The sequence below is a fragment of the Simochromis diagramma genome, unplaced genomic scaffold, assembly GCF_900408965.1.
Source record: "Simochromis diagramma unplaced genomic scaffold, fSimDia1.1 OVJJ01000131.1, whole genome shotgun sequence".
NCBI lineage: Eukaryota > Metazoa > Chordata > Actinopteri > Cichliformes > Cichlidae > Simochromis > Simochromis diagramma.
In genome coordinates, this window is record NW_024387200.1 from 4587944 (window position 1) to 4611777 (window position 23834).

A 23834-nucleotide genomic window follows, 5' to 3' on the forward strand; every position below is an offset into this window, starting at 1 on the left:
AACTAATTAGAAATTCATCTAGCATGTCTGTTCTGTTAATTGATGATGTTTCGTTTCACTCAGTCACATGGTTAATGAGCAGACAGTTGCTCTGTGAAGGGGAGTTTGAGAAAAACATTTGTCAAATGTCTGTTTCTACACAACAGTATTTTTTATATTTTGAAAAAAAAAATAATATAAAAAAAAAACTGACTACTTGAAAATTGAATGATGAGAAAGTGGCTGCTAGTTATGTTTAAAATATGAGCAAGAGCCTACTGGGTTCCAGCCCCCTGGTGACCCTGAATTGGATAAGTAGAAGAAAATGGACGGATGGATAGATTTTTACTTCTAATTTTCTTCTTAGTCCATAAAAGGATATTAATGAACTCAAAGCAGCGTGGTAGTAACAACATTACACACCGAGAGCTATCTACTTTAAAACCACATTGGATGTTCAAAGAGAAGTTGAGTGATAACAGTGATGTATCTGGTGAAACCTTTAACTTTGTTTAAATGTAGTTAAAGTAGTAGAAAAATGAAACATTTAAAATGACCAGAGTAAAAGCTATGACTGGAAAAAAGAACTGGAGGAGGAAAACTTGGCAGTGTAACTTAATCAGTACCATACTTTTAGACAGTTTGAGCTCATTGTCTGTAGACATGTAGTTTCTTCCCAAACTGACAGAATCATGTATGGTTATGTGAGACTACAAGCTCAAGACCAGTTGATACAGGAAGGATGCCCAGTCCAATTTAGTTAACACATGCTGCCTCTTGTCACTGGTCCTTCCATCTTATTCTTAGTTAATTTTTCAGAAGTACGAAGAAGAAAGGCAAGTGAAATGCTTTACCTTCTTACCCATTTCTCTTAAGACTTTTCTAATAATTTTCTTTTTCATTTCTTCCATTTTCTAATATTTCTCACTCTTGTATGTCTCTCTCACTCCTTTTCTCTCCGTGTCCCTCCATCTCTTCAGCAGTTTATCATAATCACATCACCTTAGCGTAATGGAGCACACTTAAGGCTTATTATGTGTCGTACACATACATACTCACACACCCGCTCACGCTCACGCACAGGAATGAAATCCACTTAAGCCTTATTACATGTCTGACTCTGCGTTTAACATGGGAGATTATCCATTGAACTGTTTGCTTGGGCAAAGGGCAAGACTTGCAGGTAGGACACACACACACATATAAACAGGCACATTTCTCAACTGAGACATAAAGATAGGAGATAAGTGCAATATGTAAAATAGAAGTTGGACGTTTTTCAAACGTGGAAAAATGAGTGGACAAACCTAGGAGAGAAAAAACACTGAACGGAAGCAGAAACAAAGCATAATTCGAGATAGCCACAATAAATAACAGGCCTGGCATTGAAAAAAGGAAAGGATGATTTTTATTCCATACACTTTCTTTCCATAGCAGTACCAGGCACAACTGCATACCCACAAGACAATGCATAAACATACACACAACAATGGTGTTCCACGATGAAGGCAGAGACAAAGTGTCTGTAGGGGGAACCAAAACATCACATCTCATCACTTCAACAGGTAAGTTTGTGTTTTTTGTGTTTGGGTGTGTGCTTCAATACACACTTAATGCACACACATAAAACAAACATTATCAGTATGCATGAATGTTCATATGATGTATGCGTGTATTCATGGCAGAGAGAAATAACACTGGATGTTGGTGGAATATTTATTTCCCTCTGTGTCTGTGTGTGTTTGTCAGCAGGTAGCAAGACAAGTTGCATTGCACTCTGGCCGCCTCTTGTTTCCTTCTGTGTCCTGAGATCAACTTCACATTTGATGTGCACAAAGAAATGCACAACTTTAGGTATAGTTGTATCTGTAAGGAACATGTGTCAAACTGACTTAGATTATAGTGTTAAAGGTACAGTGTGTAAAATCTCACCACTAGATTGCAGACTGTAGTCAACTGAATTCTGTTTTCTCACATCAAATTCAAGTGCATAATCTAAATGTAAGAGAAACAACTCTGACTGCTGTTCATCTGTGGTGAGTGTAGGCTGTCACTTCTCTGTTTACCTGTCAATGTAAATCGAGCAAGTAAACCTACGAGTTCTTGTCTACTTTGCATTTGATGCACTACGTAAGTGGCCAGTCTTTAGTCACATACATAAAACACAATTGGGCAGAAAGCTTTATTCAAAAAGCAACAGGATAGCTTCCACAAACTGGTGCAGGTGGTGGTTATGTATTTTTAATCTATTAATTCTAAATGTATTGATTTGTTTGAAGATATAAGAACACTGATCTATAACATCTTTTCATCATAAAATAACCTCAGAAACTGTATTTTTAAAATGCTTAGTTAAACTAACAATGCATATGATTAGTATGCGACTATATTTCACTTGTCATCTTAATGTGGGGATAGGTTAATTAGATAATCCAAATTACCCCTAGGTATGAATGTGCGAGTGAATGTGAGTGTGAATGGTTGTCTGTCCCTGTGTGTTGGCCCTGCGACAGACTGGCGACCTGTCCAGGGTGTACCCCACCTCTCGCCCTATGACAGCTGGGATAGGCTCCAGCGCCCCCCGCGACCCTGAAAAGGATAAGCGGAAGCAAATGGATGGATGGATGGATCTTAATGCATTTTTCACTGATTTTCTATCTCTCTCTTCAACTATCGGTCCTAACCCTGGTGTTTACCCTAGCCATAACCTTTATCTGGTGTCATTTGATGCTGTCAAATGACATGTGAAAAGGTTAGGGTTAGCATGCATCTCAGGGTTAGGATATTGATGGCATGGAATGAGACGTGAAAAGTAAAAAATGCATAACAATAAGGTGCACAATGATTTGGGATGCCATTTCATGACACCAAACTGCCAATACCAACTGCCAGTTAATTTAGTTAAAATAAATAATATTTGGGGGCTGACCATTCATTTTGACTAGAATCAGATGGTAACAGTAAAGTGTTTCATAAACCGTTCTGTCATTACCAGCTTTGCAAGCTGTTATTGTTGAGCCAACTAGGCAGGGCTTTTATGTCCCTTAGTTAATGCATAAAACCCCAGTAACACAACTCTGTGTCCTGCCTCCTTATGGTGACTCTGAATGTGTATAACCAGTGTTTTACCGACTCCCCTGCTAGCCTTGTTGTAACTGTTCGTGTGGTGCAAATTACTCAATTGTGTATGCCAACCATTCCAAAATATCTCTTAATAGCGTAAGCAAACAACAATAAACTTTGGTGGTTGTTATAGATGAACTATCACATTAAGTGTAAATTGATGGTAAAAGGATTTTGACTTGCTTAATATCAATCTCAATTTTGACTGTCTGTGGTAGTAAATATGTCCCTTGATTACAGAAATCAGTTTACTTAACATAAATGGTCCAAATGTGCAGTACAAAAAAAAAGGAATTAGGCATCAAGTTAGATCACCTGCTGGAAGTATATATGAATAATCAGTTAGTCTGGCTGTCTTAAACATGGCAGTTCCCAAGTCCGAGTTATGTCCAACTGCACACATGTAAGAATAAAGGTTCTTCTGGCTGTTCACTCGTCTCCCAAGACTCTCCACTGCAGCTGGAACCACATTTTTGATTTAACACAGATTCTTTTTTGGAAGCTTGGGACTAACACTAAGAGTACGATACCTTATGACCCACTGAGGGCACGTTTATGTCTTGTTCTGATTTTGAACTGAGGATTTTTGCATACAAATGCAAATGTGCAAACCACTACGCCGTGCAGACATTATTGCACCATGTGAAAATACAGCAGATAATTGTCCAGTGAATTTGCAACGAGTAAATGGATGTCACACATGTTGCCTCCTGAAAGCTCTACTCAGGCAGCAGCCCTGTCTAAAGCAAACCGATTGTTTCCAGTTGTAGGATTCTGAGGCTGACTATCTCTTGCTATGTGTTACATGTGAGAAAACACAACTACAAATGTTTGACTATCCTGATATTCTCCTGATACATGAGTGGAAACAGCTCAAGACACCTTACTTACCAGAAAATATCTTGAGGCAACACATCCTTTGGAAATGTGCATCAGCTAAAGCTGTTCCAAGTACTTTTTGCTGTCCAGCCTTCACTAGCTAAATCAAATGAAATCCTTTGAAAATGTTAAAACACAGTAATCCAAGCCTAATTTGACAAAGGGAGTCATAATATGGTTCACAAAGCTCCCCAAAATATCCTGAATTGTTTTAACCCTCGTAGGAGTACAATTTTATGGTAATACTACAGCAAGCCACATCAATGTGTGTTGGGATGTACATTAAATAGAATGATAAATTTGCACATCTATCATTTGTCAGCCTGAAATCCCTAAAGACAGTGAAATGATGAGGCAGAGACTGAATGCAGATCTCCATAATAGCTCAAGATCAGGGGTTATAAACGTTATGTCACCAGAAAAGATTTTATTCCCCCTACAAACAGCCACCTGAAAACATCCTGCTGCTTATGTCAGAACAAACGTAATGTAGCTGACCTTGCATGACTTTTTTTTTTTTACCTTTTCTTATACTTGTCTCTCTTCCCAACCTTAAGTCCCTCAGTGTTACCCTTTCCCTTCCCTGCTTTTCATTTTCAGTGTTTTCTTTCCTCCTTGGATCACACATGAATATTCATGAAGTTGTTATTTGCATTGCTGGCTCCTGAAAGAGGCTGAGTACACAAAGGTGACAGCCATCAACCTCGGGAGGCGGCGGTGTTGAAAGAAGAGAGAGAGCGGATGGGAAGGAAAGGAATACGTGAAGATGACAGAAAAAGAACCAGAGTGAAACTGAAATGCATATCAAAATGACAAATAAAAACGAAGCCAGACGATAAAGTGAAAGTGTATGCTTTCCCACCTCAATGTAAACTGTTCCGTATTTGAAGTTGTCTTCATGTAGATGGCAAAAGCCACTGTTCTGCCAAGCCGAACAGGACTGGGAGGCTCCAAAACTTCCACATTGTCATCTAATTGTAGTCTTTCTCCTTTGGCAGAAACAGGGCCCATGCTCATTGCAACAGAACCAACTTTCAGCATGTCTTGAAGACCTTCATCCACTAGGGTGCTCCACTGCCCCCCAAGGCCCATAGCCAGACCACCATGTGGCCCAGGGTTTGCACTTGGAGCTTTCCATGGCTCATTAACAGTGGAGGGACACTCTTGACCAGCACCTTCCACTGGTATAATTGAGTAATACACATCCACTGATGGTAGCGCCACTTCAGGGGGTCTCTTTCTCACTTGTGGTGGTGTAAACCAAGCTGGGGGAATCTCCAGACGGACAACACAAATACCAGATGGTCCCATGAGTCGGCAGCCTGCCGAGGGTGCTGCTTCACTAGTGTCACGGATGGCCAAGGCCCTGATGCATGGGAGGAGGGATGATGGAGGTGGTTCAGGCTCATCCCAACGCCGCCCTACCAGGTAAAATAATACCTGAAGAAGAAACAAAAGCCTATAATGTCATAATGGAAAAATCTGGACAGCTAGTAAGACACAATCAAAGACTATAAGTTATCTGTCTTTCTGTTTTATAAAACCATTTTCTTCCCTGTCATTTACAGATCTCAGATATTCGTCTATTCATTAAAGCTGGGCAACTTAATGTTTTTATGTTGTATAAGCACTGGACCAAATTACTGTGTGTAAAGGGTATTTCTCCTGGTGATAAAGTGATAAAGAATTATCACCTGACTCTGCAGCCTCTTAGCTTTACAGCTCATTGGTTTAATTTTCTGAACCACAGCTTTATTGTTTTGGCTTACTCTCACTGCTCTTACATTTCCCTGCTGTATGGCACAAAAAATGGGCAACTAGCCTGTGAACATAATGGAGTATTTAGCTGCTACAGAACTGTACTGTTTCCTTTCAGAATTTGAGGAAACCCTAACAGAGAGGACAGAAATTGAATATGGGAGCTTCTCCAATCAGATGGCTAGAAATATGATAAATACTAATATCCTTCCTTTCTCCCAAATATGCAAACACGTGTTTGCTGAGAAGCTTTCTATTACAACTTTACTCCCTATCACCCCTAGTGGCCAAAAAATTTGAAGCAGGTTTAACAGGATAAAAAAAATCATGTCACTAAGAGCAAATAAATTACCAAATGACGTAATTAGTGCTTCTTGATTCTTGAATGGGTAAGTGTATTGTATGTGAAGCCTCAAAGTTAAGTCAGTATATGTTTGAAAAACAATTCCAAACAATATAATACCTGTATCCAGGGCCTTGTTGATCCCACTTTAGGCACCACTACCTGACCTTTGACCTTCCAGTTCAACGTCACACGGTTTGTTGAAAGGAGCAGGTGTGGTGGTGGACCTTGAAGCAATTCCACAGGGATTGGCTGCTCAGTGCTCAGATTTCCATAACTGCAGTTTACACTTGGCAGAGAGTGTGGGGCAGAAACGCCTGGTTCTAGCTGGTGGAGAAAGAATGGCTCAGTCCGTGATGATAGGCTTCCATTTCGCATAACCTCCTGATTGGCTTCTCGCAGGAAGAAGGCGGAATCAGCGCCACTTAGTTGGCATTGGACAGGGAGGTAGGTGGGAAGAGAGGAGGAGAAGTGGGACTGGGAGATGTCCAGCCCTCCGCCTGGTCCACCGCCTGCTGCTACTGAGGGGCTGTCAGACACTGATGAGAGATGGGTGATAAATGAGGAAAATAAGAAATAAGGAGAAAAAAGCATAAGAGAAAAAGGATGGGGACAAGAAAAATGAAAAGAAAATAATTAACAACATTAGAATTATAAAAACACTCCTTTCATAAAACAAATATCTAATGTTTACTGTTTACAGTCTCAGTTTTTACAGAAATCCAAAGCAGCTAATCATCTGCCAACATAAATTCAAGTATTTAAATGCAAGGCTCACTGGGCTGTGTTATTTATTCATTTTTACATATACTGATATAAACATATGCACACATCAATTAGCTTTTCTAAATAAATCATACGTGTTAAAAACCACCAACACAGATCAAAATACACTGTATTTCTCTATAGTTTCTTTACAAGGCAAAATATGTGCGAACACATTAGCTCACAGTTTTATATATTAGTGTTAGACTGAGCATCACAGGTTACATTAATGCATCGCTGTTTTTCATCCCTATTCTAAAGGCCTTACACAGGCATATATCAAAAATGACATATTGCTCCTTTGCAGTTTATTTCCATATATTTACATTCAATTTTTATCCATCTTCAAACATATCTGCCAGACATTTCATAAACATTGGGAGTTTGTAGCCTCAGATTACTGTGGTTTTGATGCAGTATCTCAGTTCCAAAGAGGGCAAGGAATTCTGATGAAAGCACTGTGTTGGGAGTGTTTTTGTTTTTTTTTATTTCTTACCTTAAACCTTCATCTGTTTGGCTTGTCAGATTTTTATTATGTAATGCACTGAAGCACAGAATTGATCACTTACTGTAACCTGTTTAATTGTGAAGCTAAATGCCCCCACCATAAATATTTAATTATGTTACAGCTTAGTAAAGTCAAGGAAGAGAATGGTTCTTTTTTAAAGCTAGCTTTGGTCTTCGGTTACAGTACCATAAATGTTGCCAGAGATTCAGATGTATGCACGTAATGCCCTGGAAACTTATTTTGGTAAACAAAATAAGTTTACCAGATTCTACAAAAGAACCTTTTCACCAAATGTTAAAATAGTTTTGCTTATACAGTACAGGGTATTTCAAAATATTTTAATTTCACTATATCCTGTGATTCGTATTATTTATTTCTGGTTTAAAGTGGATATTGCACACTTTAAGAAAGGTGCCTCCTTCTTTCCATCAATTCGGATTTAGCAGGATTGAGTTGGGTGACAGTAGGGTGTTTTATTGTCTGTTTAAGCTAAGCTTTGGCAGGTTAGCAATATATCTAAAATAAAAGTTAAGTTTGATTTGCTATCAATATATACCAAAGTTTATCCATTTTTAAAAGATAACAGAATTTGAACCTACTTATGAAAGTTTTATGCCTGTAGTGCAGTGTTTTTGTAGTGATGACAGGTCCTGATGATAACAATAAGCATACTGTGGAAACTATCATGAATGAATAGCTTACATGGCAACCTACTATGGTAAAAACACCAAAAAAAAGAATAAATTATTACATTTCACTATACACACGTACAAAAAAACCAAAAAAAACCCCACACACAGATGGATTTCCATTGAACCCAAGCTGGCATAAACAAAAGACACACATAATGCATTTGGTGTGTGTGGAAATGTGTGTGCATTTTGTGTCCTAGGGAAGCGAAGTGTGAAAATATAATGAGGGTGGGACAGCGTAGCGCTGTCTGGGGCAAGTCATACCGAGGCGACTACACAGAAAAAATAATAGCACAGAAATAAAGTGATACCTCAGTGAAACATGAATAAGCAGGCTGGTTTGGTTATGGTGCGTGGGCACATAGGGAACAGTTTAAAGGGAGAGAGACAAGCAGAGGGAAAAGAGAACAGTAAGAGAGCAATAGAATAAAGGGAAGAAGACTGAAGTAGAGGAAGATGCCTAAACACAAGAAAAGAGAAAAATAAAAAAATGATAAAGACAAAAACTGAAACATTTCTGGAAAAATGAGCAGACAAAACATTGGACTGATTGAAGATGCTAATATGCTTTACATTACATTTCACCACAAAATCTTGTCTCAGGTCAGTTTAGAACAGATGGATACTTTTCTGTATCACTAAAGCTTTGGAGTGAAGCTTAATATGGCTGCTACCAAATTAAAATCTGTAGAGAAAAATAATTCTAAAACTATAACTTTTTCTCAAATTCATAATGGTTATGACTTTGTATTACTGTACAATCTCAAACTGAAGTTCTGTCCCTAAAAATCTACCCTCTATTGGTTACTCTCTTTATTCTTCATCTAATGATGGTGCCATGTTTTCTCACTGTGCCTCCAGCGTTTCCTCCCTTCAGGCATGTGGAATTAATTGTGGATTGAATAGTGGGTAAGACTGGAAATTGTTATTAATATGCAAGTCAGGTAGATGACTGGATAAAATTAAAAACAAATAGATATAATTATATATAAAATTAACTTAGCAAAGTGACATAAGGAATGTAAAGCAACAAAGCAGTAAAATCTGCAAACTGATTATTTTGTTGATGTAACAGTGCTTCTTGGCAATGAATATTATACTACTGAAAAGTCTGTTTATATCCCCTTAAATTTGGAGATGATTCTAAGGCTCACTCCAAATAATGCTGCAACTTCATTTTGCACAATACCAAGTCAGGCAAATGTGGCGTGCTTGTCACCAAGCACCTAATGTCTGATGGTATACTGCCAAGAGGTACTGTTACAACATAAAAATAATCAGCCAAACACAAATTTCTCCACTTTCCTTTGCTTATTTTACAAAATAAAACATAAAATTAAAATATCTATCCATTTTCTTCTGCTTATCTGCTGCCGGGTCTTGGAGGGCAGCAACATGAGCAGAGAAGCCCAGACTTCCCTTTCCCCAGCCACCTACTCCAGCTTGTCTGGGGGATGCCAATGCATTCACAGGCCAACTGAGAGATATAATCTCTTCAGTATGCCCTGTGTCTGCCCCAGGGCCTCCTCCCACTGGGACATCTATCCCAGTTGGCCTTTCTCTAAAGGAAAGGCCAACCACCCTTCCAAAAAAACTCATTTTTGGGGGAAAATGAGTCTATAACCTCTTTCTTTCGGTCACTAGCCATAGGTGAAAAGATTGACATCCATGATGGACTGGTACAGTGTCTGCGTCACCACAGCCACAGCACCAATCCATCTGTCGATCTCCCACTCCCATGATGCCCTCACTCATGAATAAGGCCCCAAGATACTTAATCTCTTCTACTTGAGGCAATAACTCATCCCTGACCCTGAAGTTTTAGGCTGAGGACCATGGCCACAGACTTGGAGGTGCTGATTCTCCTTCCTGCTGCTTCACACTCAGCTGTAAAACACTCTAGTGCAAGGTGGAGGCCACCACCTGATGAAGCCAACAGAACCACATCATCTGTGAAAAGAAGACAGGAGATTCACCCAAGTGGAAGCCTTCTGCCACTTGACTTCACCTAGAAATTCTGTCCTTAAATATACAAAAATATAAAAATTAAATATATCATACAAATTAGTGGGTACCCAGTTTCTTTTTTTACCTTTAATAAAAAAAACAAGATCTTGCACCAATACATTAGGTATCACCAGAGGTTAAAGGTGGGTCTCTTTAGGCTTAAGACTTTAGTGCTCTTGTTGAGAGTACATTTGCAGTACCATAGATGGTACGTACCTACAGATACACCTTAGTACCACTAAAGGTACAGTAAAATGCTTTATTTCTTGAGAGTACAGAAGAGGAGTAGAGGTTTCTGGCAGAACTGTTTCAAACATACATGGAGGAAAGGAGAAAGTCGGAAAACTGCCCTAACCCTACAAACTTTGTCGAATATAGAACTTTATTGCTTACCCAACACCTTTTTCTTCAATATATTACAAACAATGCAGGAGATTTGACCTATTCAGTCTCAAGTCGTTGGCTGTGTAATGTAAGAGGCTTTTAGAATATGTAAAATATTTATTTCATTGATCTTCAGTGCTTTGGTTTATTCCATAAAAAAATAACCTATGAAGGTGATGTCATATTTATTACTTGATATGAAACTTCATGTAGTATTAGAGATCAACATTATGCCACATTATGCAGATTTATGGCTGCAGCATGGAGATAAGCACTTCATATTTTGATACCTATTATTCTTGGAGGTTGAGAGTCATTGGCGGAAAGAAGCTCCTTTGAAATGTACCCGGAGTTGGTTTTCTGATATAGCTCGAAATAATCATGTCTGGCAGATAGGTCATGTGGTCATATAATCAGTACATTTTCTTAGTAAGCTCCAGGTTCCTTTTTTCTTTATTTTTATTCTATCATTATGAGTACCTTTGAGGTGCATATTGCTGCATGTATGTCGTGTGTGTGTGTGTGTGTGTGTGTGTGTGTGTGTGTCCACAGGACTCTATGAAGCATATGTCCCAATCTAGGAAAGGGACCTTGGACAGCTGATAAACATACGTGCATGCAGAGCGTTTTCATGCAGACAAAAGTTGACCCTTGGATGGAGTCATTAACATCATCAAAATATGAGAAACAAATTGGGGAAAAAAAAGTTCCTTTGCATATTAATGAAATATTGTCCTATTTGCACTGTTGCACTGATCAATGTTTGATTGCAATGTGATTGGTAGCAGCCTTGCACCCCAAAAAACACAGCATTGGGGGCAATTTAATAAACCTGAGTTACAAATTAAATAAATGCCAAAATACAGGAAATCTATATTTTTTTTAAAGATGCATTACTATAAAAAGGGCTTTCAGTGGAAAGAGACACACCATCAATTGGTGGCGCTATACAACAAGTCAGAGTTGGCCCTCTGTCATCCTTATACTGACATGCTATTGGCTACCTTTAAACCTGGCATGATCCTGATTCCCTGCCATCATTATTTGGCAACCATAAACCACAACAGGAGTCCATACCCACTGTGTCCTGCTGCACAGTTTGTCTTTGTGTGTGTGTGTATTTATGAGCACTCGAGTGTGCGTGTTTCATTCATGGGCATGCATGGTTAACTATGCGTATGTGTTTATATGACATTCAGAACTATCCCTGTCCCTTATTCATCTTTGTGCATGCATGATCATGATTAACAAAATGGTCATGAAATATAAGTATAGATCATTCTGTGTCTCTGTGTAGAAAACTGGCCAGGGAGAAGGCCAGATGTACAGAGATTTGACAAGGCCCATCTGTGATCCTTCTTCCCCCTCTCAAAATGCCCATCCTGCTCTATTTCCAAGTACAAAGACACAAATTCAGCCAGTAATCAAAACACAGTGGAGCGTGTAGGACAGGAAAAGCGAGAAAGAAAGAAAGAGAGCAAGAGAAAAGCCAGATGGGTATGAGTGAAAAGGACAGATACCAAGATTTGATAATGTTATCAGCAGTGCCCGATATTGTGTTGGTTAAATATTGAGTCTGATTCTTAAATTTAATTAGAGAGAGGTGCACACATAAACACACACACAGGCATATATGCACACAAAGACTATCTTTCATTGTCAGCTTTGTTTAAAAAAGTGCCGGTTACTGTGTGGATGAATGATGAATGTTTAGACAGCTTAGTAAAAGGCTAGAGTGTGTATTAAAGTAAATTGTTATACACAAAAATGGAGGGAGAACTTTAATATGAAAACATTTTGAGATGCATAATCCATCTTTATGTATCTGATGTGATTCAGGGTTGCCATTCACTGCCTAAGCAGAATGTGTCAAATTGTTTTAAAATGTTGTTCCTGATTTACTATGGAATGGACTGGACTGGCTTCTACTTACTGACCACTCAAAACACACATTTACAAATTCATTGACTTATTCTACAAGAATGATTCTAAATAACGCTATGTACCCCATAACTGACTGGTAGAAAATTGCCAACATTTTGCTGTACACATTGAAGGATGTCTGCTTCAGTACCTCTTACATCTCAGTCTGAGGTGTAAAAAGGTGAACACAAATAGACAGCACATCTTCCTGTGGAGCACATCACCAAGTCAGAAAGAGGACTGCCTCGCATACTATGGCCTGTCTGTCAGGTACTCTGTAATCCACGAGATGGTGGATGTGTTTACTGCCATTTCCTGTAGGTTCTCGCTCAGTAGCTGGCTGAATGGTGTTAAATGCACCTGATCTTCACAAAGCAGCTGGTACTACCAAAATAGGAGCATGCTCTCTGCAGCATGTAGATTAATGTGTCATCCATTTGCAGATTTGGTCTATTTGTTAACTGGAGAGGTTTTCACCTGCAGTTTTCAAAATGACTCAAACTAGTCTCTCCAGCACCTTAATCAGATGTCATGTGATGGCACCTGGTCAATAGTTGTTAATGGTTCAGTAACACTACAGAAAAACTAGGATGGCAACCTCTTTGTGACTAAGAAAGATAGGTGTTTACCTGGTGATTACACTGATTTTTTTGCCTGCCAATTTGACTGCAAGCTGATAGCATTCTGAGTCTATTGCTGTTTTATTGCCATCTTGAACTATCAGAGTCACTTTGGTGGTTGGTTGGTCGCCCCTTTACATGTTCTCCAATCACAGTTTTTCCTGCTTGTGAGCTTATGACTCTCATGAGTGTGACTGTACCGCTGAGGTCTCAGTTTCTAACATGACGTTTTCCAAAACACTGGTATCTTCTCCTGCTTCAGGTTGCAGACAGGATGCAAATGTGAATCAGGATCACAGACAGACAGCTAGCACAGGCCCTTAGAGCCCCTTGTCCTGATGTAGTTTCTCCAGATGTCTTGCAACCTCACTAGAAGTCAAAGTCAAGTAGGAGGTGGTTTATCACATGTGGGTAAGATCTCTTGGGGGAAAGCAAAAGAGAAAAGTAAATAATGGAAGGTATTGGGGGGTTGTGTGGAACTTAGTGTGTGTGTGATGGAGGAGGCAGCACAGGCCTTTGAACTAAACTTGCTGAAGATATTGTTTAGCTCATTTGCTCTCTCCAGGCTGCCCGTGCTCGTCTCTCTGTCCACTTGAACCCAATGATTTTATTAATTCCACTCCACATACCCTTCATGTTGTTCTGCTAGAGTTTGCCCTCCAGCCTCCACCTGTAGGAGTTTTTGCATTTCCTCCGTTTCACCCTTAGGTCATTCTACACCCTTTTCAGTTCTTTTCTGTCCCCAGACCTTGAGGCTTTTTTCTTCTTTTTTCTTTCTTTTTTATATTAAGTAGTTCTTTCAGGTCACTAGCAATCTGCGGTTTGTTGTTCACAAAGCAGCATACAGTGTTAGCTGGTAAGATGGTATTTTCACAGAATGTGATATACACTCTGTGATGCAGCCAGCATCACTTGTAAAATCCGTCAATGCTGCAATTCCCTGATTGCTTCAATTTTCTATCCTGTAACAACTCTTAGGGTTACAATGTATGATGTAGTAGTAGATGTAGTACTTTGTATTCTCTGGTGGCAAAATTAAAATACTATTGAAAAGCTTATAGGATTCTTGTCTTGTGACCACAGGAGAAAACCATGCTACCCAATTACCGTTACTCGCAATTTCCATTCATTTGTGACAGTCATCAGCCAACTAATTCTGTCAAGTTCCCTCTCTGGTCTCAATCTTCTGTTCCTCTTTGCCAGTCTTACCATTGTTGTTATCGTGTGTGTGTGCTTTTGTCTCTTTTTGCTCTAGACTTAAACAAAAAAGTATACGTTATAAATTTTTAGGCATGGCTAGCAAAGTAATTGTGATTTTATTAAAAAGTTAATATTTCTAGTAAAGCAGTTACATATTTTGGAATTGTTAAAATCCACCAAATGTCCAAATTTAAGTGTTTGATAAAAGCATCAAAACATCAGGTTGCTTTTGCTTCATTCAGTGCAGACACAACACGGGAAAGAAAATCTATCATGGTAGAATTTTTTGAAAAGAATGAACTCCATTGATCACACAGATGGCACACTATCTGAGAGAGTGAGACGGAAAGAAATAAGGAGACTGAAAGAGCTGCAGACACATACAGCGAGATAAATAGAGATGGTGTGAGTTATGGAAGAAAGGAAGGAAAGAGTGGTTAAGGAGAAGAGATAACAGGGAGAACGAGGATGGAGGGGATGAGAGAGGGATGAGTTTTCTATTTCTGAGCAGCCCATTCATCATGAGCATAGAGTTTATTTTGGTGGTCTCTCTATCTCTTTTTCTCTTGCTGTCTGTCCCTCCTTATACTGCCCTGCGTGATCTCTTATCGCTAGTATTAATGATACTTTTAATCTTCTAGGGGAACTCCATTGGTTGTAATGGTTAATGTAGCTGTAATTGTCATAGGCACAACTGATCGACATGTGAAAAGTTGTAAAAGGTCTTCTGTGGCTGTGGAGAAACAATGTCCAAGAAATAACCTCTGATGATGTCATCAGAATCAGAATACTTTAATAATCCCTAAGGAAATTCTGACTATCTGAACTGGATCTGGAAGACAAACCATATATTATAAAACAGGGCTGTAGTATTAGTTGTAAAAAGCTGTAGAAAGACCCCTCCAAAGCCAAAGGATCTAATAAAACTTTTACTAGTTGGGAATTTGGACCGTCAGTTAACTTCAATAAATTGCCCTTGGGTTTTTGCATCTCTGATGTGCTTTACTAGCATGCACTTTAATTTACTTTTCTTTAAGTATAGAACTAGATTTAAAGGGCTTTTGTTTTTAGGTACTGTTTTGTTTAGGCATCGAAACTCTAAAACACCAGGGCTCTAAAACTAAAGCTTGTCCTGCAGAAAAACAAAATATTATTTCAGGTCAGTTGCCTCACACTTATACAACAGATGATTTTTCTGTTTTTGAAGTTCTCATTTTGAGTGGTTTAAACTATGTCTAAATGTGCTCAATGCCAGACCCAAGTAATGTTAAAAGTTGGAATTTATCCTAATGTGACAAGTTTAGTTATTGGAGTGGACTTCCTTTTCTTATGGCCTGAGAGTCTTTTTGACCTGCAAAGTGTTTAGTGATAATATGTCAAACAGGATTAAGTCTATAGAACTTATGCATTAGGTGTGACTTTCACTTTCTGGCAACTATTGGAGTATCTTAGCAATGCATTTTTGCATTTCTACGGATAAGATTTGTGCAGAGCAAAAGAAACAGTCAGAAGACAGGGATTGATGAGAGGGATAGATGATGAGGTGTAGATGCAATTTATGCTGTCAGGTACCAGATTTGAATCAGCACCTCCAAGTCTGTGGCGATGGTCCTCAGCTGGTAAAGGGTGGAGTGCCCACTCTGGGTCAGGGATGAGTTACTGCCCCAAGAGGAGGAGATTTAGTATCTCGGAGTCTTGTTCACAAGTGAGGGGAGAATGGAGCAGGAGATCAACAGACGGATTGGTGCTGCGGCTGCAGTGATGTGGGTGTCGTGCAGGTCTGTTGTGGTGAAGCGAGAGCTGAGGGTTAAAGCGAAGCTCACAGTTTACCGGTTGATCTACACCCCTTTGGGTAGCTTTAGGTAGTGACCAAAAGATTGAGATCACAGATACAAGAAGCAAAAGCGAGTTTTTTTCCAAAGAGTGGCTGGCTTCTGTCACGGGTCTGGGTCCGTTGGACCCAGTATGTGGAGTTTCATGTTTTTGTTATTCCATGTTTGAGGTTATTATGTTTTGGTTTTAGTTCGCATCAGGGATTGTTTTCTTGTTCTCTTGTTGTGTTTATGATGATGATGATTATGATGTTTATTATTTGAGTTTCATGTTTAAGGAATTGTTCTCGGTTGTATCTCACGTTTAGTTTAGTTCAGGTTCCATGTGTCATTCTGACTGTCTCTCAGTGTCAGGTCTGCGTCTTGGTGTGGTGTTCTCGTTTCCTGTTTTATTGTGAAGGTCTGGGTCTCATGTGAGTGTGTTTAGTTTTACCTCTGTCTCGTCTTGTTGATCATTCCCAGCTGTGTCCACCACCTGTGTGTAATTCCCCTGTGTTTCTCTGGGTGTATTTAAGTCATGTCCTCCGTCATTGTAGTTGCTGGTCCGTCTGTGTATTCCACCCTGCCTCATCTGTGTTTCTACCATGTCTCACCCGTGTGTTCTCCCTGCTGTCCGCCGTTAGTCTCTTCTGGTCGTTCTCGTTAAGGTTTGTGCTCTGTAGTTTAGTTGATCCCAGTATAGTTTAGTTCTAGCTCCATTTGCCGTTTGTATTTACTTTCATGTTCAATAAACCACCTTTACACCTTCACGACTGCCTGCATTTGGATCCTCCTTCATTTCCTCCACACGGCTCACCTCACTCGCCGTGACAGCTTCTCCCTTAGAGATAGGGAAAGGAGTTCAGCCGTCCAGGAGGGGCTCAGAGTAGAGCCCCATAACCCTGCTCCTCTACATCAAAAGGAGCCAGTTGAGGTGGTTCGGACATCTGACAAGGATGCCTCTTGGGTGTCTCCTGGGTGAGGTGTTCCAGGTATGTCCCACCGGTAGGAGGCCCATCCAGGACATGCTGGAGAGATTCTATCTCTTGGCTGGCCTGGGAACGCCTTAGTGTTCCCCCAGACAAGCTGGAGGAGATGCCCAGGGAGAGCAAGGTCTGGACTTCTCTGCTTAGACTACTGCCACCACAACCCAGCCCCAGAAAAGTGAAAAAGGAAGGAAGGAAGGATGGATGGATGGATGGATGTCCCAGATCACTCAAAAAGACTAGCCAGCATACACAATATTATTTTTAAAAAAATAATATTGCTATATGCAAATGTTTAAATGGAAAGATAATCAATTAAACTATTGTGATAACTTTGAAAGTCATTCTTTTTTTTTTTTAAAGTGCAGGCTGCTGTCCTAACTTGTCCATTTGTAGTTGTACTGATTGTTTTTTGCAGGTGTACCCATAGAAACAAACACCTTTAAAACACAATATTGTGGGGTTGTTGGTCAATCAAATGTTTTTGTATTTTGCAGTTTGGATATCTTTCCTTCAAGATGGTCATAGGTGCCCACACCCTCAACATCTGCACATAGTATTAGCCTACCACAGGTAGCAGGCTACCCCAAACACTGTTTTTTACATGAACAAGGTGGTCGTGGATAGAGTCATATTCCTGCCTTGAATTATTGCTTCAGTCCACCCTCTTTTTTTTTTTATTGTGATTAAGTTACCTTTCAGTTTGTCCTTGCCCGTTGGTGTGTTTGCTGAATTTGTCTACCCCACAATTTTGAAACACACCCATGCACACCACCTGTTGATTGATGTCCCTGTCATAGGATCAGTGGAGTCACATTTCCCCAGGTATGGTCTGACTACTATCTCTTTCCACCACCACTAATCCCTTTCCCTACCCTTCCATCCAACTTGCTTGGATCCAGTAACCCCCTTTCACTTTCTGCCTGCTTCTTTTTTACTTGCTTACTTTTTTTTTTATCCTGTATACCTCCCAGCATCACTTTTCTCCTCTCCTCAGTTTGTTTTCACATTCCTCTGTCTTTGTCATTAGCCCTTTTTATAGACATTCTCACAAGATCCATAGTATAAGATTATAATAGAATTCGTCATGCCAGGCTTTAAGATATGCAGCCAATTCACAGTAACAAAAAAAAAGAAGTCAGTTTACATAAATAAACAGAAGGTTCAACCAATCGCCTGTACTTTTTTGAAGGCATCTGTCCTTTTCCAAGCTTTTTCCAGGGACTACTTCTCAGATACTTCTGTAAACAATCCAGTATCATGACAAAACCTGTAGCAGAGACGTCGGTCCAACTTGTCCATTTCACACTTTGCCTCTCCGGAGCGCGAAATGGACACGCATGCAGACATTGTAGTAAACTGCAGGACCAACAGACGGAGATATTTTATATCAAGCCAACATTTAAAAAAAAAAAAAATCATGGGTAAGCATTTAAACAGACATTGCTAACACATTTACATATAAATATATATAAGCAGCGTAGCTTATTAGTTTCTAGCGATTAAGAATCCTGGAATGTACTTCATACGTTCCTTGGCCCCTAACGACTTCTTGGATTTAAATATATTATCTCCCCCTGCTGGTACTGAAACTTCAGCATGCGTGTCCATTTTAAGCTTTGGCGTGATATCAGATGGCTGTGAAATAGCCCATACAATGTTTTATGGCCTACTTATGGTCACTGCATTGGTCAAGTTGTATGCAATGATGTCATCATAGCATTTATGTCGGTGGTGAGAGCTTGCCAAACAATATTCTGCAATTTTTTCATGAAGTATGTGTCACCACTCAGACAAAACCTCCACATCAGCTCTGGTGTAGGAGGAGAAGTAGCCGAAATCAGAAGCAAAGAAATTGTGGAGATTTTTTTCCAGGTTTTCTACAAACAAAATTGCATCTTTTCAAGCTGTCATAACATCTCCCTTTGTACAATCTGAAATTCTCTGAGCCTTTGTTTAGTTACATTGAAATAGCAGCAAAAACGGACAACAGTGCTTTCAATGAGACCGCATCACCTTAGCCAGGTTGCAGAAATTGAGAGGTGCATAACAAGCTGAAATAACATCAAAACAGGTCCAGCAGTTGTATTGTCACCTTTAGTTTGCACTACCAGGGAGGAAGACAACAGCGGCTATAAAATGGCCTTCAGGTTAAAAAAGAGATAGATAGCAGGAGAAAGACTGATTCTGTCATATGTGGGTTAATCATCATAACATAACCAAGCCTTATTACATTTTTTCTGTTAGTTTTACAACAGGGAATATTATTTTCCAAATACTAATAAGGTACTACTATACATACTACTGTGTGAGGTCTACATGGTGTATTTGACTGTTGTGAAAGCTGTGGTTATCATGGTATCTGCAGTTCTCAGTAGATGACTGGTCAAAGTTGAACTGAAATACAACTTAGCCACCATTCTCTTCCATGTTCATAAAGCATGTTCCACTCTCACTATACTTACACAGTCACCCTTCTCCAATTTCCTTATCAATTTCCTTCACTCTGTACAGCCAGCCTCTCCTTGAGGAGTAAGAGAAACAGGGCGAGATTGAGTGAATGAAAGATTCAGTGAAGGATGGATAAGATGATGGGAAGAGGACTTTGGGAATTGTGAATGTAAATTTTGTGACAGTCATGGCAGAGAATTTATTTTTCTGTGCATGTTTGTGGGTTTTTGCCTGCTTGTGTGAAAGGTGTGGGGGCTGCTGGTTGCAGGTGGGCAGTGGATTGATTTGGGGGTGGTCTATGGGTGGTGTGTGTGTGTGGCGTGGGGGGGGGGGGGGTATTCTGTCTTTCACACTGTAAATGTGAGTGTGTGGAATAAGAAGCAGGAAGGTGTGACGAGCAATTTCAAATGGTCACCCTACAACCGATAAAGAGAAATTGAGGAAAATAAAGAAAGGACCTCTTAGAAAGGAAGTCAGCAGCACCAACGGCAATTGAGGAAAGGCATGTAGGAAATCCAAGACTCATTCTGACTTACATTCCCACACACAAGGTATCGAAACTACCAGATGCTATGTCTGTTAATAAATTATAAATATTATCTAGGAAATACACTGTACATTGGGTCGATGTTTTTTGGGCCTATGGACTCCTTATGTGAACAGTATTTTTTTCTAATAAAGTTAATGTGTGCATGTTCTCCAAGTGGGAAGATGGACTGCCATCTTTCCTTCAGGAAAAACTGAAAAACACTTATCAATAACAGGCAGTAAAACAGTAATTCCCAAATACACAGTGGATCAGTGTGCTTTGAACAACCAATTTCATTTCAGATGGGCATTTCTTATTGAACAATGGCAAGTATTTGTCTGCTAGTAGCAGATATAAAAAATTAAAGCAAATGGTTTATTCAACCACAGTGGGAAACCCAGGCTTATTCAAGGATATGGTGTGGTTTAAAGTTGTCTGAGCTACTGTAATGAGCTTCTAAGACAGGTGGCAGAGATAGTATACGAGCAGATAAATGAACTGTTCATTTTGGTAGTTCTTTTGTTTACTTGAAACAAGCTGTACAATAATACAAAACTGATTTTGTTTTTTCACCTGTAGAGTTTCCAAATTACGGAAGCCAGTTAGCGTGATAAACAAATAAAGTAAAAGTTGTTTCAAGCAAAACAGAGCTATGAAGCAAAGCGTCTGTGTGTGTCAGGCCAGGATCTTCTGGCTGTGAATATAAGAAAGGGATAAATCCATTGGGCCTTGGTGCCATTCAATTCTATCCTTCAGTGGTCCACAGTCAGTGAGCCAACTTGTAAAAGCTGCTTATAAAAGAGCTAAAGGACTTGCAGCATCAACTGACTTAATGGACCAATAGGAACAAAGTAGCAAGGGAGAGTAGAGGATAAGAGTGGATTGGAGAAGAAAAGAGAGGAAAAGAGAGCAGAGCAGACCTTTGACAAACCCATCATTGGTTACATTTTTCAACTTACAAACATAACTAAGAGGAAAGTTTAACTTAATTACAATCCAATACCAAACCCAATGACTATCTGACATGCACACAAGAAAAAATATGCACGAAACTAAATATGTCTATCTCCAATTACATTGCACACAACAGAACTGAAACAAATTCATAAACAAATTCTTCAATGTCAGACCATTTCATAGTTTACAAATTCTATTTTAAGGTTTGCACCCACCAGTCTCTTGAATCTAAGTTCAGCTTTTATAGCTATCCCCATCATTTCCTTTCTCCTAGTGACCCAGATGCTCCTGTGAGCCCAGCCTATTAGAAAGTTAATCAGACAAACCATCCTATGTTCTGTTGCAGAGTACTTTGGACCAAAAGTACAAATACTGTCTTCTGATATAGCTGCTAAACCAGTAAGCACTGCTGTAGCAAAGAAAAAATGGTTAGCTAGTTAGGGACAGCCAATCCACAGTTGCTGCAATGTTTTCTTAGCCTGACTAGGCAAAAAAAGGACTGTTATTTTAAATCTATATGTGTCACACGTTTGCTTGTAGCTTCAACAGACATGAATCACTACTCTCCCATGGAGATGTGCACTGCCTTTTTCTGTAGGAGGTTTGTACAGAGACCTCCAGCTGCCCCTAGGAGACAAACACAGCGCCAACACACCTAACCACCTTGACTCCTGGACACCAGCCAATGATGCTTTTGTTGAAGACTTGCACAGCCACAGTGTACAGAGCCTTCTTCATCACCTCTGACAATGCACACAATTCAGGTGTTTGAAAAGATAACAATTTTTTTCTTCCTCATCCTGCTCCTACATGTGGCACAAATGGACAATGATAATAAAACAGATTGGTCCCCTTCAGAATGAGCCCCCAAGGCTTCATTAAGGAGATCAGGAAGACCTTCTTCCAGCAGCTTCTCCAGACATCACAGAGAGTAGAGGTTCGTCACCAATATTACCATTGAACTGAGAACAGTCTCTTAAAAATAGTTCTCAAAGTGGGTGAAAAGTCTATGACAGTAAGGTCTAGAATAAAAAGGAGCCTGTGATTTGCTTGGCCTTTTACTCTATGAAGTAGCATGGATGCCATTTTAAACCAAGGCAGTTGCTGCTTATGACAGAGTTTGTACAGTGTTGTTTGGAGGCAAAATAATGTTATGTGCCTATGAATCTTGATCAGCTCCTAGATCCCCTCTATTATAAGTAGAAAGAGCACAGTAGACATAGTCCAGGGGCATCCTCCTCAGAAGAATATTTTTGTTTTAGACAGACATATTTTTTTCTGCTTAAGAAAGAACTGCCCTGTCCAGCTTATTCCCGATTTGGCTTCATTGTCTATTGAGCTGTGTGTTTCCTGTGAAAGGAACACATCAGTACATTTGTTATCTATTAGCCCTGCTTGCCTTTCTCCATCTCTTTCTGTTCTGATATTTACATTTTCTACTTTCAAAATTTTCATACACACCAGAGAAAGAAGAAAAAGAGGGCAGTGAAAACCTTCCAAGAGAAGATTCCCTTCTGTGCTTCACCCATGTCACTGTGCGTGTGCTTTTAGAGGAGCTTTCAGTGATTTTTCCTTTTCTGAATTTAGTCAATATCTTCTTTACACATAAGCCTTTTTGTTTACTTACTTTATTTACTCTCCTTCATATTTAAAATAGAGTTCAAAATTGAAAAAGTCTTGACTTGCAAAAGGACTCATTTAAAATGTAATGGTTTTCCTATAGGGAACATGACTCCTGATGCTCATACTGTGATATGATATCTGAGAACTGTGACAAAGAGTCATCTTTGAGCATTTATCCCATTCGATCTAAATAAATGTTCATTTTCAACATTTATGGAGCTCAAACAGCCAACAATTATTTGAGGTGCCAGGTGCTGGTTGTGTCCTCCACTGTTTGTTGCCATGCTATTTGGTGGTTGCTGTTTCCAGAACTACTCATGCCCTACTGTTCGCCTGCATCACTGACAGTGAGCTGGTGGTCAACAGCACCACTGTGAGCAGCCTGCTGCTGCTCATCTGCATCACTCGCTTGAGCCTGCTGCTCACCTGCATCGTTGTCCACACCCTGGATTTTAATGGGGATAAAAGTCTGTGGCTGACTTCAAAACTGTCCAAACATTTCATGTTGCTCAAGCTTGTATAAATAGTGTATAAACCATGGTTGTACTTAACTTTAAAACACACTTTCAGTGTCTCATTCAAGTTCATAACTTCCATAAGTTTCTGAAAACATGCTATATCTGGTGTCTTTCAGAACTTTCCAAACTAGGTCAATAGTTTTTCCAACAGTTATTTTGGGTGGGGGTGTGTGAATGGGAGACACTAGACATTGTATTCTGCAACGAAGGCACAACAAAGCATCCAAGAGGTTTACCAACAAGCGAACTACATGTTCCTCTCAAAAAAATACAACAATAGGCTTATTCATTTGAAAGCCATATATGACCTTTTCATGGGAAGCACCCAACAGAACCAGCTTGACAGATAACTTTAGGGGAGCCACCAGTTTAGCCTCATGTCTAACTGGCAGCTTAGGCAAACCCTAACTCGGGAGAGACAACATAATTTGAAGAAAACAAACAGCAAGCACAGGTTTGTTTGTTAAACTTGCAAATAAATGAAATATAAATCTCTTGAACTTGTCTTAACTTTCTGTATAGAAAAAAAAAAAACATCTTAATGTCCCAAATTTGCTTAGCAGTCCCACACACACTCATTCTCTGTGTAAGTGTGTGTGTGTGTGCAGTGAGGTAAGGTGAGTCGAGGTCTTTGGAAAAGAGAACACCAACAATGAGGGTAAGCTGAATGTCAGTTAATGAGGGGAAGAAAAGAAAAGGAAGGACAAGCATGATGGCAAGACAACGATATGACCTGATGAACTGAAGAAAAGTGAAGGTGGGAAAGGGGAAAAATGAT

At 39.6% G+C, this 23834-nt stretch overlaps 1 protein-coding gene across 1 annotated transcript in view; it reads right to left on the bottom strand.

Annotated features, from left to right (window-relative positions):
* si:dkey-215k6.1 (transmembrane protein 132C) overlaps positions 1-23834 on the bottom strand; it is a 274521-nt gene that overhangs the window by 178918 nt on the left and 71769 nt on the right. The window contains exons 2-3 of the mRNA XM_040051030.1: positions 6203-6621; positions 4844-5421 (exon numbers count right to left, since the gene is read on the bottom strand). Of these exons, the coding sequence (XP_039906964.1) occupies positions 4844-5421; positions 6203-6621 (997 nt within the window). The remainder of the gene's footprint in view (positions 1-4843; positions 5422-6202; positions 6622-23834) is intronic.